We start from the raw sequence: 22601 nt of genomic DNA on the forward strand, positions 1-22601 counted from the left end.
GCCGTCACCCCGAAACGGCACTTGGACGCGTTGATAGCCAAACCGAAATTGCTGAGGCGCTGACACAGTTGACGGAGGTGGGTGCAGTGCTCCTGCCGCGAGCGACTGGCCACGAGTATGTCGTCCAGGTACACAAAGACAAAGTCCAATTCGCGGCACACGCAGTCCATAAGCCGCTGAAAGGCCTGCGCGGCATTCTTCAACCCAAACGGCATCCGCACAAACTCGAACAGACCAAATGGTGTGATAATTGCCGTCTTCGGGATATCGTCGGGGCGGACCGGAATCTGATTGTACCCCCGCACGAGGTCCACCTTGGAAAATATGGATGCTCCAGCAAGATGGGCATTGAAGTCCTGAATGTGCGGGACCGGATACCTGTCGGGGACGGTCGCATCGTTCAGGCGACGGTAATCCCCACACGGGCGCCAGCCCCCGTTCTTCTTAGGGACCATGTGGAGCGGTGAGGCCCATGGGCTACCGGAGGGACGCACGATGCCCATCGCCTCCATCTGGCGGAACTCCTCCCGAGCTAGACGGAGCTTGTCTGGGGCGAGACGACGTGCTCGGGCGTGCACAGGCGGGCCAGTAGTGGGGATATGGTGCTCCACCCCGTGCTTCGGGGTGGAGGAGCGGAAGTGGGGTTCGAGAATGCCGGGAAAATCTGCCAGGATGCGCGCGAAAGTCGCATCCACGGATGACAGGGGGCCATCAGGGCGTACTACCGGATCGCCAGTACGGAGGAAGACCGGCTCCAGCGTGACAGAGTGCATCAGGCGCCGCCGCTTGACATCCACGAGCAGTGAATGGGCTTGAAGGAAGTCGGCGCCCAGCAGCGGCTGGGAAACGTCTGCAATGACGAACCTCCACGAAAACGAGTTGCGGCCAAAGTTGAGCGGGATGGTGCGAAACCCGTAGGTGCGAATAGCACTCCCGTTCGCCGCGGTGAGGAGGGGGCCTTGTTTGCCCGCACGGATGTCGGCAATGGAGGGAGGCAGAACACTCACTTCCGCACCAGTGTCGACGAGGAAACGTCCCCCACTGCGGCGGTCCCAAGCGAAAACGCGATGAATCGTGCCGGCCGCCGAAGGGATCTCTGACGACCGGCCCTTCAGTTTCCCGAGAACGAACAGGGTGGTCGACAAAGCCTGGCTGCAGCTCCCCAGCGGCGATGGTAATAACACCAACCAACTTTGCTGGCGTCTGGTTGAACTGCAGGCGAATTAGGCTGGTTTGGGCGTCGGCGACCTCTGCTGGCATTGGTTTGAACTGCAGGCTGGCCGTGCTGGAAGGACGTGCCTGCTGTGGAATGCGCAATGGCCGCCGGATTTTGCCGCGGGGGCCGACTGGGAGCAGCGGAGACGCGGTGGATAGCGGTACCGACCTGCTCTGAGTCTCTAAACGCCTCGGGAAGGACGTCCACTGCTTCCAGGTTGTGATGGTGAGAATTCCACAGCTCGTCGGCTTGTTCACCCAGCGCCTGCATGTCGGTAAACGGATCCCTGGCGAGCTGCATGCGAATGTCGGGAGGCAGCTGCTGCAGGTAAGCATATTTAAATTAAAAACACGGCTCATGGTCCCCCATTAGGGTGAGCATGTCTTCCAGGAGGGCAGACGGCTTGCGGTCGCCCAGGCCGTCCATTCTGAAAATGCGAGCTGCCCGCTCGGCGTCACCCAGGCCAAACCTCCTGATGAGAAATGCTTTAAGGCCATCGTATTTGTTCGCTACCGGGGGGGCCCTGAGGAAAGGCTTAACTCGCCTCGCAGTTAGTTGGTCAAACGAGCCAACCACATAATAATATTTAGTGTCATCCTGCGTGATACCTCTCACAGCAAACTGTGCCTCTGCCAGCTGGAACCAGGTTTCGGGTTCTTCGGTCCACAGCGTTGGGAGCTTCAACGCAACGGCGTTATTCTCCATCACGATGCGTGATGAACGACGCGGGGTCACCAGTGTAGTGGCCTGGTCGAGGTCAGGAAAAGACCGGACACCAGGCGGATTCTAAAGAAGCTTTTTAATGGTAGCAGTACGAGAACACACACACGACACCCTTATCTCCACCCCTCGGGAGTCGTCTGGAAACCCCGTGGCAGACCAACGCCCCTGTCCCTCAATCGGAGAGGGGGATGATCCAAGGAGTGGCCTACCCCACAGGGACCGCCACAAGGTGACAAAGGAGATCGATTAAGGTAGGGTGGTGGATGTTGTATACATAGATTTTAGTAAGGCTTTTAATTTGGTCACTCATGGTAGGCTGATCCAGAAGGTTAAGATGTATGGGATTCACAATCACTTGGTTATATAGATTCAAAACTGGCTTATTCATAGAAGACAGAGGGTTGTGGTGGAAGATAGATAATCTGGCTGGAGGTCTTTGACCGGTGGAGTTCCGCAGGGACCTCTGCTGTTTGTAATATATATAAATGACGTATGGAAATGTAGATGGGTTTGTGAAAACGTTTGATGACGACACCAAAAATTGGAAGAGTTACAGACAGTGAGGTATGCTGCCAGAAGATATAGCGGGATATAGATCAGCTGCAGAAATGGGTGGAAAAATGGCAAATGGAGTTTAACGCAAGCAAGTATGAGGTTTGCACTTGAGCAGGTTCAATATAAGGAGAGAGTGTACAATTAATGGCAAGACCCCTAACAGCATTGATGTGCAGAGGGATCTTGGAGTCCAAGTTCATGTAGATACGGTAGTAAATAACGCATAAGGTATACTTGCCTTCATTGCTGGGGGCATTGAATATGAGGGTCAAGAGGTTTTGATGCAGCTTTGCAGGACTTTGGTTAGGCCGCATTTGGAGTATTGCATGCAGTTCTAGTCACCCCATGACAGGAATGATGTGGAAGCTTTGGAGAGGGTACAGAGGAGGTTTACCGGAATGCTGCCTGGATTAGAAGGTTTCAGAAGGTTATTTTCTAAACATTCAAAGCTTCCTAAACATCTAAACCTTCAGATAAACCAAATTTAAACTTCAATACAGTATTCGTTTTTGTTTAAATGATTTGCAGCGTTAGTTTGGTTACCTTTTGAAGAACACATACAGGAGTGCCTTAGATAAGTGAGCATACCAACAAGTGAGCATACCAATGCTGATGTCTTCTTAACAATGATGATTAGCATTGCTTCATTGAATAGTGTTAAAAGTCATTTTATTAAGCAAATCTCATGCTTTCTGAAGGCAGTAAAGTTACTTCATATAGCTATTTCTAACATGTTAAACTGGGTTATTTCACCAAATCATCTTTCATGCACTAATGCCTTATGTGAAGGATCATATTTTTACAGTATGTAAATTTAGGCCCTGGTGTAGCTGACGTATATATGACAAGAGTGTTTTTTGTTTAACAAGGGGTAATCTTAGCAAAATACTTCTTGACAAACTAATGACCCTTTTAAGGTACACAAAAATGCTGGAGAAACTGAGCGGGTGCAGCAGCATCTATGGAGCGAAGGAGATAGGTAACGTTTCGGGCCGAAACACTTCTTCAGTCTCCACTCCACTAATGACCCTTTTATTTGGATTCAACATGATTCAAATTCTGAATGACACCTTTGGTTTATGATGGAGGTTATTGTTTCTCTAATTATCATTGTCATAACTCTTAAATCTCTCATCTAAATATACTTCAAATACTTATAAAGAAAGGCTGCTAAGTTGTGAGAAAATCTGATAAAAGGACATTAACATGAAACGTTTTCTCTCCACAAATTTTGCTTGACCTGTTAGGTATTTCCAGCACCTTGTTTAATTTCAGATTTCTAGCATATAAAATACCTTACTTTAAGCATCATCATCTATTTAGAGAGCGAGGTTTCAGATTTCTGTTATATTTTATGTAAAAAAAAAAGAAAACTGCCTTTTCAGTAGAGAGCTCCTGAGGTAGAAAACTATCACCAGCTCCCAACCCTATCATGCCATACTAAAACCAAACCTGATTGAGCACCACTCCAACCTACTGCAATCAGACAGAAGAAATGTCCTGACCGAAACTTCGCCAATCCGTGTCCTCCAGAGATGCAGCCTGACTTGTGAGTTACTCCAGCACAGGGTCTTTTTACAAATCCTAATGAGTTTTTCCTTATTTCTCCCAACACAACCCATGTAAACATCTATATATACCTGCTATTCACATGGTAATACTCAGCCAAACATTCAAACTTGTATAAAATAGTGAGCTGAACTGGCATGACACAGTCAAACCCAATCAAAACCCAAATATTTTATCAGAATTATCAATGTGATTGGGATATTATAATTATATTATAATTATATCTTGTTGGGTTCAGTTACTCTGCTCTAAGCCTGCAATCTCCCCTGAACAATATAACTCTTTTCAGGTTATGCCCGCTTTTATTATTACATTTTAGGCTTTATGTATACAATATATGTATTCTTGCTCTGGCCTCCCCCAACTTATTGATCAATTCCACATCTTGTTCTCCAAACTCTTTGTATTTACATAACTAGTCATTCTCACAAAAACTCATGTTTGAGCATTAGATAGATATCAGAAATATTCTATACAGAAAACATGTGCAAAGGTAGACAACTGCACAATATGATGAAAGGGAGAAGAGAGGCGCACGGTGGCACAGCGATAGTTGCTGCCTGACAGCGCATGCAGCGCCGGAGACCCGCGTTCGATTCCGACTACGGGTGTTGTCTGTACAAAGTTTTTTCCGTTCTTCCCATGACCGCTTGGGTTCTCTCTGAGATTTTCGGTTTCCTCCCACACTCCAAAGACGTACAGGTTTGTAGGTTAATTGGCTTGGTATAAATGCAAATTGTCCCTAATGTGTGTAGGATAGTGTTAATGTGCGGGGATCCCTGGTCGGCGCAGACCCGGTGGGCCAAAGGGTCTGTTTCTACGTTGTATCTCTAAGTAAAACTAAACTAAAAATTGCAAAGATGAGCTTCAGCATAATTTGAAATGTCATTCTTTGTTACAATATGACAGACTTTTATGAAACAGATGTTACTAATGGCATATTAAGAGATTAAAACTCAGCAAGAATTCGGAACAGTAGCTTGAAATATATTTAAACGGTTATCCCATGCCTTGTTTATTATTGGAAGTTATATTTGGTTGTTCATAAATGAACACAACTCTCATTCTGCAGCAAAATAATACATTTTCTAATACAAAGTGTAACATAGCCCTCAAGTTACACAACAGATTCATTCCTGAGGCGTCTAGTCTTTTCTGTTTCAAATAAATTGGTGCCTCAATTAAATTTGGTCAGAATTACAGAAAGATAATTTGACAACTGAAGAAATTGATAAAGTTCCAGAAATTACAGGAAAGTAATGATGAACTATAGTTTTATCTGCCTGTAAATCTGTTGTGAGGTGGGGATACAACCTGTGTTCTCATTATCAACAGGTTATTTAATGATTTATGGCACTTTGCCACCAGCCCCGACAAAACCAAGAAATTTCAACATGACTAAACCTGTCATTTAAATTAGTCGTGGATTTGCTGGATTAGCCGATGCCAGTTCACCACACTAATGCTACAGCAAGTAATTTGTGTCTTGTTACAAGGATCCTGTTAATAACGTGATTTATTGTCCTAAAGTATCAGTCAAATTAATAAAAAACCCTAGAATGGAAAGAAATTATTTCTGTGGAATCTCATTTCAGCAGGCAGTGAATTGTTCTGCGAAGGTACACAAAAATGCTGGAGAAACTCAGCGGGTGCAGCAGCATCTATGGAGCAAAAGAAATAGGCGACGTTTCGGGCCAAAACCCTTCTTCAGAGTGATTGTTCTGCGAGTTGTTTTTGAATATTTAGTTTGTCATGACAAATATTTTTGTGCTTTTCCTGCCATCTGAACCTCTGTAGTGCTAGAAGGCATAAAGGATGCAAAGATGTTTTGATATTCAGAACCACGTAAAAACAATGTTTATTTCAGACAATATTTTGGGGTTATGGTTTAACAGCAAAGGGATTTGTACATCACAGAATAGTTTGTTTAGTTTAGTTATTCACCACATGTACTGAGGTACACTTTAGTTGCATCTATCCAGTCAGCAGAAAGACAGCACATGATTACAATTGTATACACATACATGTTAACGGGAATAACCATCATGTAGAAAGCCCATCACATTTGTACCAATGATATATAAGAGCAATCCAGTCAGATCAATTTTCCTTCCCTGGTCCTGTACTTCACTAAACCCGTCATCTTGCGCAGTCCTTCAGGGTCAAAGAAAACTTTCATTTGTATAAGATTTTCACTGTTCCTGGACCTCACCGTACCTGTGCAAATGACAATAAAGTTGACCTCATGACTTGCATCCATTCTGGGTTTGTGGGTTCCGAGATGGCTGATGAAGGAACCACAAACCCTTCTGATGAAGTAGGTGGTTGGTGAGCTGATGCCCATCTTCCAGCACACGCAGGGCTTCTGTGTGCTCCCAATAGTTGGATTGCAAATTTCAATGAGTGCTTCTTCTCTGCTTTGATACATAGATACATAGACAATATGTGCAGGAGTAGGCTGTTTGGCCCTTCGAGCCATCACCACCATTCAATGTGATCATTGCTGAACATCCACAATCAGTACCCCGTTCCTGCCTTCTCTCCATCTCTTTTGAATCGGCCAATGAATTGGCCTCCACTGCCTTCTGAGGCAGAGAATTCCACAAATTCACAACTCTCTGTGTGAAAAGGTTTTTCCTCATCTCAGTTCTAAATGGCCTATCCCTTATTCTTAAACTGTGGCCCCCGGTTCTGGATTCTCCCAACATCGGGAACATGTTTCCTGCATCTGCTTGTCCAATCCCTTAATAACTTTATATGTTTCTATAAGATCCCCTCTCATCTCTCTAAATTCCAGTGAATACAAGCCCAGTCGCTCCATTCTTTCATCATATGACAGACCCGCCATCCTGGGAATTAACCTCATGAACCTACGCTGCACTCCCTCAATAGTAAGAATGTCGTTCCTCAAATTAGGAGACCAGATCTGCAACTCTACTCCCGGTGTGGTCTCACCAGGGCCTTGTACAACTGCAGAAGGACCTCTTTGCTCCTATACTCAACTCCTCTCGTTATGAAGACCAACATGTCATAAGCTTTCTTCACTGCCTGTTGTACCTGCATGCTTACTTTCAGTGACTAATGTACAAGGACACCCAGGTCTTGTTGTACTTTGCCTTTTCCTAACCTGACACCATTCAGATAATAATCTGCCTTCTTGTTTTGTCACCAAAGTGGATAACTTCACATTTATCCACATTATACTGCATCTGCCATTCATCTGCCCACTCACCCAACCTGTCCAAGTCACTCTGCATCTTCATATCATCCTCTTCACAGTTCACACTGCCACCCAGCTTTGTGTCATCTGCAAATTTGCTAATGTTACTTTTAATTCCTTCATCTAAATCATTAATGTACATTGTAAATAGCTGCGGTCCCAGCACAGAGCTTTGCGGCACCCCACTAGTCACTGCCTGACATTCTGAAAGTGACCCGTTAATGTTTCCTGTCTGCCAACCAATTTTCAATCCATGTCAATACCCTACCCCCAATACCATGTGCTCTAATTTCACCCACTAAACTCCTGTGTAGGACCTTATCATAGGCTTTCTGAAAGTCCAGGTGCACTCCATCCACTGGCTCTCCCTTGTCCATTTTACTTGTTACATCCTCAAAAAAAATCCATATTTGTAAAGCATGATTTTCCCTTCGTAAATCCATGCTGACTTGGACCGATCCTGTTACTGCTATGATCCTGTTACATCTTTGATAATCGACTCCAGCACCTTCCCCACCAATGAGTTAGGCTAACTGGTCTATAATTCCCTGCTTTCTCTCTCCCTTGGTGTTTGGCCAATATTTATCCCTCAAATAACACCACCAAAAATTTACTATCTGGTCGATTATTGTATTAATGTTAGCATGAAATGCTGCTGTCACACTTTACATTATAACAATAACTAGACCCCTTTGGTTGTAAAGAAATTATGATGTTCTGGGATTAGAAAGAGTTTTACATGAATTCAATTCTGCATAATAGAGTTAAGAATGAGCTGCTTGAAAACTCAATGACATTAAATTGTCCAGCAGAGAAAATAAGTGAGTGTTTGGACCTATAAGAATGAGTTGCGTGGCTGTTGACATTGCTGGCTGCAGAAGAGGGGAGATTTGTCACAATCACAGGACGAGTGTTGGGCTCAAGATGGCAGGTACCCAGATTACATTGCAGTCTATAATTTCCTGCTTTCTCTCTCCCTCCTTTCTTGAAAAGTGGGATAATATTAGCTATCCTCCAATCCACAGGAACTGATCCAGAATCTATAGAACATTGAAAATGTTTATTTGCAGGTGAGCCCAATATAACGTTGCATTGGTGATCCTCCACTTACTTGCTGTTCTGAGCAGGTCTCATTGAAATTACCAATGAAGTCCTGTCAATGTCAGAAATCCTTGACTTCTACAGGAAAAGGTCCTATCAACGGCAACAGATTAAAGCATTCAGAAAATGTACTTTAAAAAGTGACATTACCAAAGATAATAAGGTCAACAACATGATCTTGAAGCAGTTAATAGTAGAGTACATTGTTCACCTTGTTTTCAGTCCCTTTTCATTCTTCTGATTTCCACAAATTATTGCTCAAAGAGCAGGGTCAAACAGACAAAGGTAGACAAAAAATGCTGGAGAAACTAAGCGGGTGAGGCAGCATCTATGGAGAGAAGGAATAGACGACGTTTCGGGTCGAGACCCTTCTCTCCATAGATGCTGCCTCACCCGCTGAGTTTCTCCAGCATTTTTTGTCTACCTTCGATTGTTCCAGCATCTGCAGTTCTTTCTTATACAGGATCAAACAAACAGTCTGATCCAGGCTTTCTTCACTACAGAGATCAGCTTTAGAAAATGGATGAGAAATTTATGTTGGGGGAAATCATTTTGTCCCCCGGAACCACTGTGACGATGTGTATTAATAAATTGGTGTATTGTGCCATTTAATACGGCGTTCAACACATTTTAACGGCAGCTACTTTTCAATCCAAATTTTCTAATATCGTGACACACCTAATATGCTTTTATTTTCCAAATGGCTGCATAAAATCACATTGGTTCTTATCTACTTGTCAAAGACAATTTGTACATTTGTCTTCATTTGTCATTGTAACTAGCAGGTTTGGTATTGAATTATGCAGAAGCAGTTTGTTTTCCAAGTCAATCATAAAACAGGAATCGTAAGTGCCATCTAAGTTATTTTTATTGGTGTTTTATTAATTTGCTAACACCACATTGTGAATCAAGTTTCCAATATCATATTTTTCATTTTGCTAATCATCTATTTTGCAAATTTCACAGTGATTAATCTGAATATAATGTTTGTTATAGGTTGTTTTGAATATCAAGCAGTGTATTTATTTCACTTAATATTTACACCATTTCTGGGATTGCAAATATATTTATTAGATAAATAATATCCATGAATTGAACTTCCTACAAGGGGAAAATGTTTTCAGATCAAATTTTAATATATTAGATACATTTGGTACGCTCCTCCAGCTGTATGCGGGACGTCAGGAACACCTCCATTGTCCCTGAGGACTACACGTGGAAAATACATCCAGCTGCAGCTTCTGGCAGACCAAGTGGGGGAACTGAAACTGCAGCTGGATTGACCTCAGGATCATCCGGGAAATTGAGAGCACCATAGATAAGAATCATAGTGAGGTGGTCACACCAATGGTGCTGCCAAAAAGTAGGAAGGGCAAATGGAGTAGGCAAAGAATGCAGGAATCCCCTGTGGCCATTGCCCTCCAAAACAAGTATACCCTTTTGGATGCTATTGAGGGGCGATGACTGTTCAGAGGAGAGCAGCAGCAACAGTCAGATCTGTGGAACCAGGCCTGGCTCTGAGGCACAGCTTCTTCTTGTGTATGGCGTGCACAGCCTAAAGTTGTAGGTCAACTTGTTCTATTTGATCTAATTGTTTGTGCATGTTGAATTGATTGCATTAGTCGAAACAGGGTGGACCATGAGGCACAGCTGGGAAGGGTGTAGTCCAACAGGGCTCTAGTGACAGGAGGCTCAGCAGTTACGGGGACAGACAGGATATTCTGTGACTGCAAGCTGGACGCCAGAATAATGTGCTGCCTCCCTGGTGCCAGGGTTCTGGATGTCTCTATGAGTAGAACATTCTCAGTGAGCAGCCAGGGCATAAATGACATTAGTAGGAAAATGGATTAGGTCCTGCAGAGTGAATATCAGCAGTTAGGTAAAAGGTTAAAAAGCAGGACCTCAAAAGTAGTTTTTCCTAGCCTGATGAAAAATGTCCACGAGTAAAAAAAGGTTGTGAATTAGGTCGTGAAAGTGGGACAGGCCCTTAAGAATAGTAGGACAGTACAGGTGAGTGCATGGCAGGGGCAGTCAGGTTTTCAAGTGCTGCTCAGGAAGGTTTAAACCATGTTAAAGTTCTAAATTGGGGCAAGGCCATCTTTGAAACAAAAGGAGTCATCCATGTGTGGAGTCGCAGAAAATAGGCAAGGTCCTCAATGAATGTTTCCTAGGAAAGTAATGGCAATGACTTGTGGACAATCCATATTACAGTCAAGAATGTGCTAGATGTTGTAAAACATATGAAAGTAGTTAAATCTCCTGGGCCTGATCAGGTCTATGGGAAGATAGAGTTGCAATTATAGGAATCCTGGCTTAATTGTAAGACATGAGTCATGAGTCAAGACATGAAACATGCCAGAAGACTAGTATCATAATGTTGTGCCTCTATTTAAGAGGAGTTGCAAAGAAAAACCTGGGGACTGAACGAGTAAAGCTAACATCAATGCTGGAAAAGTTACTGGAGAGGATTCTGAGAGATAAGATACATGTATTTGGCAAGACAGGGATTGATTAGGGATAGCAAGCATGATTTTTATTCTTGGGAGATTGTGTCATGAATTTGATCAAGTTTTTTGAAGAAGCAACCAAGAAGGTAGATGAGAGCAGAGTATTAGACGTAGTCTATTTAGACTTCAGCAAGGCCTTTCATAAGGTTCCATATATAGGCAGGTCTGGAAGGTTAGATTGCATGGGATCTAGGGAGCGCTAACTAACAACAGAATTGGTTTAATGGTAGGTAATGAGATGGTGGTGGAAGGAGTTTTTTTCAAGCTGGAGGCCTGTGACTAGTAGTGCGCCTCAGGGATCAGTGATTGGCCCATTGGTGTTTGTCATCTATATCAATGATATGAATGCTAATGTATAAAGCATGATTAGTATGTTTGCAGAGCACACTAAAATAAGGTGGTATCATGGACAATGAAGATGGTGATCAAGAATCCCACTGGGATCCTAATCAGCTATGCCAAAGAGTGGCAAATAATGTTCAATTTAGCTAAGTGTGAACATTCTGGGAAGTCAAACTCGGAGAGCACCTTCACAGTAGGATCCTGGGGAGTGTTGTAGAACAATAAATCTAAGAGTACAAGAACATAGTTCCCTGAAAGTGGCGTCACAGGCAGACAGGGTGGCGAAGAAGGCTTTTGGCATGCTGACCTTCATCAGTATATTGGGTATAGAAGTTGTGGCATTATGTTACAGTTGTACATGACCTAGGTAAGGCCACATTTGGGGTATTATGTTCAGTTTTGGTCCCTTGCTATTGGAAAGATGGTAATAAGCTGTAAAGAGTGCAGAAAATATTTATGAGGAGATTGCCAGGACTCAAGAGCCTGAGCTATAGAGAGGGGTTGGGCAGGCTAAGACTATACTCTTTGAAGTGCCGGGGGCCGAGGATCATATAGATATTTATGAAATCATGAGGAGAATAGTATCATGTGGGGAATAGATAGTCAAATTCCCTGGGTAGGGGAATGAAGAACCAGAGAGCATGCATAAGTTTATGTTGAGGGGGGAGACATAGGAACCTGAAGGGAAACATTTTCACACAGACACTGGTGGATATATGGAATGTGTTGTCTGATGAAGTAGTTAAGGCCAGTACAATAAGTACATTTAAAAGAAATCTGGACAGTTACGTGGATAGGAAAGGTTTAGAGGGATATGAGCATATATCCCCCATCCAAGCAAATGGGACAATCTTGGTTGGCATGGATGTTTTGGGCCGAAGAGCCCATGATTCTGTGATGTTTCTGCCTTCTCAAGAAATATTGCTAAATAATGAACTTGACATTCTTAAATTTGAAGGACATTGAATATACTGCATTTTCAGCTGTTTCCTCATTTTCATAAGAGGAAACAGCTATTGTTTTGAGGACCAGTATTTTCAATAAATTGAAACATTTTTAACAATAAGTTCAAAATGTCTCTCATCCTTGTGGCAGGCTGAAACTCTAGATTAGATGCAATCTTTCATACGTACCACTCAACCAATATAATGTTTATCCAAGCAAATGTTAATAGTCGAGTTAACAGAGCCTTTCTTTTTAATGTTTGGTGAACGTATTTGGACACTGAGATGATTCTGGTGCAATTTTGTTCTAATTAGCAAGCACCTATACTGGTTGGATCTATACTGTACAATTGTCGACATTCCTAATCCTAATAAATTCATTTAGAAACTATCCATTTTGTAGAGCATCTACGCTCTAAAGTGCAGATCATACATATGTTTCTATGATACCTTGCTTGTAATGCATGAAACCATCAATTATAAGCAAACTACTCCCTCACCTGAAAATAATGTTAAATTCATATTCAAGAGAAATAAAAACTTGGCATTGGATTTAACCATTAAGGAAAAAATAAGTGAACACATAAATGGACAATGATGAGAATGGCATTTGGAGCTGAGAACATTTTAAACTCAAATATTTGGAATATTTTACCATGAAAGTCCTTTGGAGATGCTTACGTTTTTTTTCCCAATGAGCCAATTAACCTACGAGAACCTATGACCTCCTGGCGACACACTACCACTGCACCTATGGCATGAGAATTCTTGCTACTCACCATGGCGGCTTCATTCTGGTCGGCTCTAATTTTTCAACATGTTGAAAAATATGCGGCGACCATAATGAGGCCGTGACTAGTTCCCACAATGCGGGAACTCCTCACAATCATGAAGGCGACAAACCTGGCAACCACCCGCGAACATGTGGCGACCGCAGAGTCTCCTGCAGTCGCCCAAAAAGTCGCCTAAGTGGGACAGGCCCATAATTCCCCAGGACCTGATGGGATCTGTCCCAGAAATCTGAGGGAAACAAGGGTGGAGATCGGTGAGGACTTGACAAAGATATTTGTAACCCCTTGAGCCATAGTGCCAGAAGACTGGAGAATAGCCTATGCTGTTTATTTATTTGAGATGGGCAACAGGAACGAACCAGGACATTGTTATTGACCCCATTAACGGTGGGGAATTATTGAAAAAGATTCTTGGAGACGAGATTTATTCACGTTTGGAAAAGCATGGACTTACTAGGAATAGGCAGAATGGCTTTCACTGGGGGGAGGTCCCATTTCACAAATTGGATTGAGTTTTTGAGAAAGTGATGAAGATGATTGATGAGAGTAGAACAGTAGATATTGTCGGGTCTCCGTTGTCGTTGGGGCCTAGTACCGTGGAGCGGCCTCCAGCCAGAACGATCTGGGGGCTCCAGTCGCGGAGCCTGCGGAGCTGCGGACTACTCACCATTGTGGGGCTGGCCTGCCTCGGAGCGTGGGGAGAGGTGGTGGCTCGCTGCTGCGGCCCGACCCCGGAGCTCGGAAGCTCCAGCTGCAGACCTGTGAACTGTCGGGATATCGGGAGCTCGCGGGTCCGGGTGGGAGACCGCTTTCCGGAGCTCCTGCAACGCAACTTCTCCAGCCTGTGTCACGGGGTTGGAACGACCCGGAGCGGGGCCGTGCATCTCCCAGCGTGGCTTTAAATGGCCGCGGGACATTCCAGCGCCCGCCGGGGGCTCCAACTTCATGACTTTTACACCGGGAGCGGGGCCGTACATCACCCGGCGCGGCCTAAAATGGCCGTGGGACTTACCATCGCCCGCCTGGGGCTTGAACATCGGGAGAAAAGTGGAGAGCAGGGGAGAGAAAAGACTTTGCCTTCCATCACAGTGAGGAGGAGGTTCATTGTGATGGATGTTTCTGTAAATTGAATTGTGTGTATGTCTGTAGGAAATCGTCTTTGTTTGTATGGCTGTGGAAACGGAGTTTCGTTTGAGTTTCACTGAGGTTCAAATGACATGTAATAAATATTGTATATTGTATATTGTCTACATAGTTTTTAGTAAAACATTGCAAGGCTGGTCTAGAAGATTGGGTGCAGAAGAGGTTCACCAGGCTCTTGCCTGGATCGGAGAGTAATTAGTTATAAGGAAAGTTTTTTGTTTAGTTTAGAGATACAGCACGGAAACAGGCCGTTCAGCCCACCGAGTTCATGCCGACCAGTGATCCCTTTACACTAATGCTATCCTGCACATGAGGGCCAATTTTCAATTTTTACTGAAGCCAGTTAACCTGCACCTCTTTGAAGTGTGGGAGGAAACCGGAGAATACCCACGCGGTCACTGGGAGAACGTACAAACTTCCTGCAGACAGCATCCGTAGTCGGGATTTAACCCAGGGCTCTGGCGCTGTAATGCAGCAACTCTACCGCTGTGCCACTGTGCCGTCGGTTTGACAAACTTGTTTTTTTTTCTCTGAAGCGTTGGAAGCTGAGATTGCGACTTGAAGTATATAAAATTATGAGAGACTTTGTCTCCCCTTTTCCCAGGTTGAAACTATCAAATACTTGAGGGCATAGATTAGATTAGTTTTTTGTCATATACACCAGGGTGCAATGAAATTCCTTGTTCACATGAAGCTCATTGAGTAAACAATATACATGGTAATGTAGGTACAACAATAAATGAAAAACAGCAGTATGACGCAAAGATTGTGGTATAACCTGAAGCAGCACAAAAATACTGATGCGCAATAACGTAAAAAACAAATGAGGTTGAGTTAAGAGTAAGAGTACATGAGCACATGCGGAAAAAAAGTGATTGGCTCAGGAGAAATGTGTAAGAAAGAACTGCAGACGCTGGTTTAAACCGAAGATAGACACAAAATGCTGGAGTAATTTAGCGGGATAGGCAGCATCTCTGGAGAGAAGGAATGGGTGATGTTTTGGGTCGAGACCTTCAGTCTAAAGAAGGATCTCGACCAGAAACATCACCCAATCCTGCTGCCTGTCCCGCTGAGTTACTCCAGCATTTTGTGTCTATCTTTGATTGGATGGCAGTATGGAAGAAGATATCCTTCAATCTGAACACTCAAGTTTTCTAGCTCCTGTACCTTCTTCCTTCTGGAAAAGGGAATGGCCACGAAGGCAGGCATGCGTGATGATACTTTCAGCCTTTCTTAATATAACTCGACAGAAGGAAGTTATGAGCCTGTGATGGACTGGACCATGTTCACCACTCTCCGCAGCTTCAAATGTTCAAGAGCAGAGCAGTTGCCATACCAGGCTGAGATTCATTAATCAGAAAACGTTCTATAACACATCTGTTTTCGACATGATGCGATATAGATTGGGTTAATTGTTGAATCTTCTCAAACACCTAAAAAAGTAAGTACATTGATGTGCTTTCTTGATCACCGCATCAGTGTGAAGGGTTTAAGTTAGGTTGTTGATGATGTGGATCCCAAGAACCTGAAGCTGTCGACCATCTCAGCTGCAGCTGCATTGAGGAGGGCATGTTGACACACAATTCCCAATCTCTTTCCTGTACTCTGTCACATCATTGTTGGTGATCCAGCCAACAACAATGGTATCATCTGCAAACTTAAAGATTGAATTGCCGCTGTCCTTGCTCACAAAGTCATGGTGCACAGAGAATAGAGCAGAGGACAAAACACACATCCCTGAGGAGCACACGTGTTGAGAATCAAGGTGGAGGAAATATTATGACCAATTCTGCCAGTCAAGAAGTCAAGTTGCACATGGAGGCCCTCGTGGCTAAGATCCAAGAATTTAAAGATAAGTTTTTTTAGTATTATGGTGTTGAAGGCTGAGCTGATAAATGAGCCTGACATATGTGTTCTTTTTGTCAAGATGATCCAATGTAATGTAAAACATTCATCAACCTGTATTTCCTCCACAAAAAATTGCAAGAGGTCTAAATTATCCAGGAAGCTAGCATAGATAAATGGGCCATTATCGGTCTTACAAAGCACTTCATTTTGGATGATGTTAGCGCTACTAGGCAGTAGTCAATGAGGCAGCCCACTTTACTTTTCACAGAGACTGCAATGAAGGAGGTTTCCTTGATGCAGATGAGGGAAGAAGAGTGAGTGGTTTATAATGTCAGCAAGGTCAATGACCAGTTGAATAATTTCAGAACCCGTCCAGAGACTTCAATTTCAATGTTTCCTGGCTTTTCTTCAGGTAGTTAATGCATTTAAAGGTGGGCTTGTTTCATAACCACTTTCAAGGCTACAGAAATGTGTGCTTTTATTCAACTTAATTTATGCGATGTTATATGTCCACACCTCAATCAAATCCATTTTTTTAAATGTTGACTAAATGGACCAATAAAAAGTGCAATAAAAAGCACTTCTGTTGTGCACCTGAATATTACACTGAAATACCACAAGAATTTGAACATAGTTGAATTTTCAGAACTGATGCTCGTATAATTCAGTTCTGAGAATAGATCATCTTATTTTCATGTTATTGCTGTATTTCGATAAAGCTATTTTCTATTAGGTTTCTATTCTCCTCTGATTTTTTTTTCCTCTTACTGTATGGAAGTACTAACCTGCAAATAACTGTCCCTGGTGTGTCAAGTTTGGCAATTATTTTATTCCTGACTGGATTTGCAGATATTGGAACGATGCAAGTGCTTGCATAATACTGCTCTTTTCATATCCTTGACATCACGAAAGGACTTCACAGCTGCTATGTTAGCAGGGGAGCAACCTATTTACACACACAATGATATCTCACATGAGGAATAAGACCAATTGCTGGAAATCGTCCTATGATGATGTTTTTCAGCAAACGTGTTGGCCAACAAGCTGGGAAATTTTCCTCTTTTTACTTCAAAGGATACCAGGAGACTTCTTATCCCTGGCCAAAGTGTAAGAATTTCCATCAAACCTTGCCCAGATGTTTTTTCTTTTCTTTTTTTCGGGGTGGGGGGGGGGGGGGGGGCCGGATTGGTGGCTCATCAATAAGCCTAAGATTGAGAATGGTCCATGGTTAAATACTCAAAGGGCATGTCTTCCAAATTAAATGTCAAAAGTCATGGAAAAGTAAATATATAAAGTCTACACATTGTAATTCAGAATGAAACTTGCATTATCATTGTATGTTATCAAATCCTTGGGAGCTTAAATGCAGTTGTTGGTATTATCAAGGTTATACATTTTTTCTGGTTCTGGTTGAGGGAATAATATGTCATCAGAAAACTGGTGTCTTTGACATTGCAACATTTCCTTGTTACTTAGCCTAAGTTCCAGCCGAGAATGTTCAGATCAGCACTGGAACTTGGAATTGTGACTTGAAACATAGAAACATAGAAAATAGGTGCAGTAGGCCATTCGGCCCTTCGAGCCTGCACCGCCATTCAATATGATCATGGCTGATCATCCAACTCAGTATCCTGTACCTGCCTTCTCTCCATACCCCCTGATCCCTTTAGCCACAAGGGCCACATCTAACTCCCTCTTAAATATAGCCAATGAACTGGCCTCAACTACCTTCTGTGGCAGAGAATTCCACAGATTCACCACTCTCTGTGTGAAAGATTCTAGCAATAACTCAATCCATGGTGCCATGCCAAGGCACTTGCTTAGGTACCAAATCCAAGTTACCAAAGCCAGTTCTATTATCCCATATCACTCCTTGCTTCAGCTGAGATTGATAAACTTGCCTAACTCAGCAGTTGAACCTGGAACTTTCCTAAAGTACATTGGCCCGCTATCATGATGTTAATACCTTCACAAGAAGTCACAAATGAGGCAGAAAAACTAGTTGCTTTTCAAAAGTACTTTCTCCATCCCCCTTTTCCTACTTTGTATTAGCCCTTAAATCAAGGGTTCCCAACCTGGGGTAAATTTCGCCTACCCAGGGGGTAAATTTCTTGATTCTGGATTTGTACATATTTTTTCTCATTGACTGACTACGTTTGGTTCTTGTTTACCGGTATCTGTTCATCATTAGTTGTTCATAAATAAGTGAAATAACATTGTTATGTGCTATTAAAGTTGCCGAGGTAAACGGGACGAAAAAGGATGGGAACCCCTGCCTTAAATGGATGGAACTGTGGAGAGCACTAGCATATGTTTTAGTGCCGAGTCTTTCATATTTCCTTGTATTATAGTAAAAGATTGCTTTTATGAATAAATTGTTCTGAATTAAAATATATTATTATCATCTTTCTATATTAATGGATTTTTAGCATAAATTCTTATTTGTTATTCCCCACACCTTCTCTCCCAAATATTGCCGACCATCAGACTTTCACCTTGTGGTCAAACCAAGAATCGTAAAATTTGTAATTTGAGAATCCAGCACTGAAAAATCACAACTTCCTTAAGTCCCACCATCTTGTAATTTTTTATTTTAATGCAAGGAAGAAAAGCTGGGTAATATTTACCAGCCACAATATTATGTTGTACAAAGGAGAAAACATGTATTTTCTGTTCTTTTTCTGTGTAGGCCACAGTGCAGTTGACATCAGCAAGGTTGCACGACGACACCGCATGTCTCCATTTCCTTTAACGTCGATGGACAAGGCATTCATCACAGTATTGGAGATGACCCCAGTTCTCAGCACTGAAATTATCAACTATCGAGGTGGGAAAGAGAAATATGAATTATACTTTCCTTAAAATGTGTACATTGCTTCATCATTATAAAGTTAGCTGAACTTAAATGTGTGCTGCATAATATCTTGAGAGTGTTGCAGTGGTAGTTGCAGATTAAAGAATATGTCTAATTGGTTACTTTAAAAAATATATACAAATCATGAACTGATGCTGATGAAATGCACAATCAAATGCAAATCTGTATTTCAAATAAATAGTCTGTATTTGTTCTTTGTTTTGCTCATGATCTATATCATGTACTTGCATTTGATTTCCCCCCGTGTTTCAGTGTAGAGATTTGTGCAATGAATCACAGCACTTTCCAGAAACAGCATTGCTAAATTTCATATTGAAATATTTACACTTGCAGCTCACCTTCTATGTTGGAATAAAATTTGGCAGTTATTGGTCAGGTGGATAATTTGGATATTTTCTCTGATTTTGGTTTATATCTCCAGAACAACACAAAAAAGAACCTATTTCAGTTGTGCAAAGAAAGATGTACTCTATTGTTCGGATTTGCGATTCAGTTTTAGTACTATCAGTGCACGACAGTCAAACTACAATACTTTTAATTTGTTCTGAATATCCTAAGTAGAAAAAGATGATTATGTTAACTTCTCTGAATCCACACTTCCATCGTGGACTCCATTTGCCTCCCAAAACGTTAGGGAAAAATCTACTGTTTTGCACATTTTTTGCAATTAAATCACTTGAGAGAAGATTGGAACCATTGTTTCTTGATGCGTGCTTGGGGCAGCAAAACATCTAATTATGGATTACAAGGAAAGTGAAGTTTCTTGTGATCTTGGGCGAAGAAGTTCCCAAATTAAGCTGTGATGCAACTCGATAGTATGCTTTCTATGGTGCATATGTTGGTAAGAGTTGTTGGAGATGAACTGAACTTCCTTAGACTCCTGAGGAAGTAGAGATGTCAGTGTTTTTTTTGGCCGTGGCTTCAATATGTTTGGTCCATCACGGATCGTTGGTGACATTTCACCTCGGAACTTGATACTGTTGACCATTTCTACTTCAGCGCCATTATATTGATTGGGGCATTGCGACCTCACCATGCTTGTGAAGTCAAAACCAAGCTCCTTCATCTTGCTGACATTGAGGGGGGGGTTGTTGTATAAACACCATGTTACTTTCTATCTCCTTCCTGTAATCCGTCTCGTCATTGTTTGAGATCCGGCTCATAAGAGTGGTGTCATCTGAAAAAACTGTAAAAAGAGATGGGGCAGAATTGGATGACACAGTCATGAGTGTAACGGAAGTATAGTCAGGGGCTGAAAACACATCCTTGCGGGGCACTGGTGTTGAGAATTATTGTGGAGAAACATTTGTTGCCTGTCCTCACAGATTGTGGTCTATGGTCAGAAAGTCACGGATCCAGTGGCAGAAGGGTGTGCTGACTTCATGGTCCAAGGGTTTGGAGATGAGCTTGGATGGGATTATGATATTTAAGACAGAGACACAGTCAATAAGTAGGAGTTTGATATAGGTATTCTTGCTATCTCAATATTCCAGAGATGAGTTGGGTCCAGAGAATTGGCACCTGTCATGCACCCGTTGTGACAGTTAGCAATCTGCAGTGCGTCAAGGCAGTCTGGGAGGATGGAGTTAATGTGCACTGTGACCAGCTTTTTGAAGCACATCATGATGGTGGATGTCAGAGCTACTGGACGGTAGTCATTAAGGCAGGCTGCTTTTCTTTTCTTTTGCTTTGGGATGAGAGCTGCCTTCTTAAATCAGGTGGGGACCTCAGAATGAAGTAGTGATGGGTTAACGAGGTCTTGAATACTCCTGCCAGCTGGTTCGTGCAGGTGTAAGCGACTGGGAACTTCATCCAGCCAGTTGCTTTCCATGGATTCACTCTCAGGAAGGCTGATCTTATAGCTGTTGTGATCATTTTACTCCATACATTTAATTACTGGCTTAAATTTTAATCTCCGAAAGACTCTGGTGAGATTTGAACTTGAATCTTAACATCCTTAGACCATGCTTCTGGTTCCCTCCAGCAATCCAGCAATGTAATTATGATGTTATTATAAATATGTTTAAATAATACAATTCGAGACATTCATCAATAATAAACGGTAAGACTAAATAGAGTTTTTCATCATTGAAGCATTAATTCATTGCCCTTTAAATATTTTTCATTCTGCAGTTTCCATATTCTGTCAGAACATCTTAATTTGGTCATTTTTATAGACTCTTCAGAGAGGGTATTTTTTATTCCAAGAATATGGCATGACTCAACTGAATTATTTCGGCTAAATTCCATCAGAAATAGTAATGCAGCCAATGATGAAAATATGCTCTTGAAGGGTGTAAATACGCTAGGAAACAGCCCCAAGCACTTGGGCCAGAGGTAACAGCTGACGTCATTGATTTGTAACAATAAGCCATCTTGACAAATATGTCATCCCTTTTAGTTTGTTTCCAAATCAAAAGATGAACAAAAATATCTCAGAGAATCTGAGAAGAATAATTTAGACCAATAGATAATTTCTATGTGCCACTTTCCTTGAGATACACCTCGGGATTAAAAAAAAATGAAGATATTGCATCTACACATGCAGCACAATTTCTTTCACTTGGTTGTGGACCTTTGGCCAAAAATGTCCACTCTGCAAACATACTAGTCCTATCCATTCATTAACCCGTCAAGATATACTAATGTAAAAGCTGACACAAAAAAAAGCATGGATCTCCATGTACAACGAACTGAGCTATACAGTAACTGACATAATAAAATTAATCTTTTGGCTAGATGCTAATCATAAGAATAGGAGTAAATTATTTATTCCCTCAAACTTTTTCTATGGCTATTCCCAGATTTTCCAGTCAGAATAAAAATCCTATCTTTATCATTTGTAAGAAAATGATAGATTTGTTTATTGGTGATAAATTATTAATGTTCTCTTCATACTTTGAGTCAAATCACCTCTTAACCTCTCATCACGGATTGTGGTCTATGGTCGGAATTCCAGGATATTAACTAATTGAAGACTTTCAGAGTTTGGGTATGAATTTGGTAAAGCTCTCTTTATGCCTATCATTTTCCTTAGATATTATGTTCAGAAGTGTTCTGTAAGAATCCAAGTATCGCCTAACTAGAGCATTGTTCTACTACAACCGAATTATCATTTGTTTAATCTGCTGTTATCTATTTGTAATTAAAACACTTTCATCTGCATTCATTCTAATACAAATTGCAGGTAGATTAAAGTATACATCAATTAAAGTATAAAGAAGACGCAAACTATAAAACAAAATTCTTACTGAACAAAATATATAATTTATCAGCAATAGAATCATAGAGTGTGGAAACAAGCCCTTCGGCCCAACTTGCCCACACCAGCCAACATGTCCTAGCTACAAGTCCCACAAGCCTGTGCTTGGCCATATCCCTCCAAACTTGTCCTATCCATGTACCTGTCTAACTATTTTTTAAACAATGGGATTGTCCCAGCCTCAACTACCTCCTCTGGCAGCTTGTTTCATACACCCACCACCCTCTGTGTGAAAAAATTACCTCTCGGATTCCTATTAAATTTTTTCCCCTTCACCATGAACCTATGTCCCCTGGTCCTCGATTCCACAATTCTGAGCAAGAAACTCTGCATCTACCTGATCTATTCCTCTCATGATTTTGTACACCTCTATAAGATCACCCCTTATCTTCCTGCGCTCCAAGGAATAGATATCCAGCCTACTCAACCCTATAGCTCACACCCTCTAGTCCTGGCAACATCCTCGTAAATCTTCTTTGAACCCTTTAAGCTTGACAATATCTTT

General features: G+C 42.1%; 1 protein-coding gene across 12 annotated transcripts in view; it reads left to right on the plus strand.

The window, feature by feature from the left end:
- The window catches only part of gphn (gephyrin), a 458009-nt gene that overhangs the window by 325971 nt on the left and 109437 nt on the right, over positions 1 to 22601 (plus strand). For all 12 annotated transcript variants that reach the window (XM_033026893.1, XM_033026894.1, XM_033026895.1 and 9 more), the window contains one exon: positions 18649 to 18786. In XM_033026893.1, coding sequence (XP_032882784.1) covers positions 18649 to 18786 — 138 coding nt within the window. The remainder of the gene's footprint in view (positions 1 to 18648; positions 18787 to 22601) is intronic.

The sequence above is a fragment of the Amblyraja radiata genome, chromosome 9, assembly GCF_010909765.2.
Source record: "Amblyraja radiata isolate CabotCenter1 chromosome 9, sAmbRad1.1.pri, whole genome shotgun sequence".
Lineage (NCBI taxonomy): Eukaryota > Metazoa > Chordata > Chondrichthyes > Rajiformes > Rajidae > Amblyraja > Amblyraja radiata.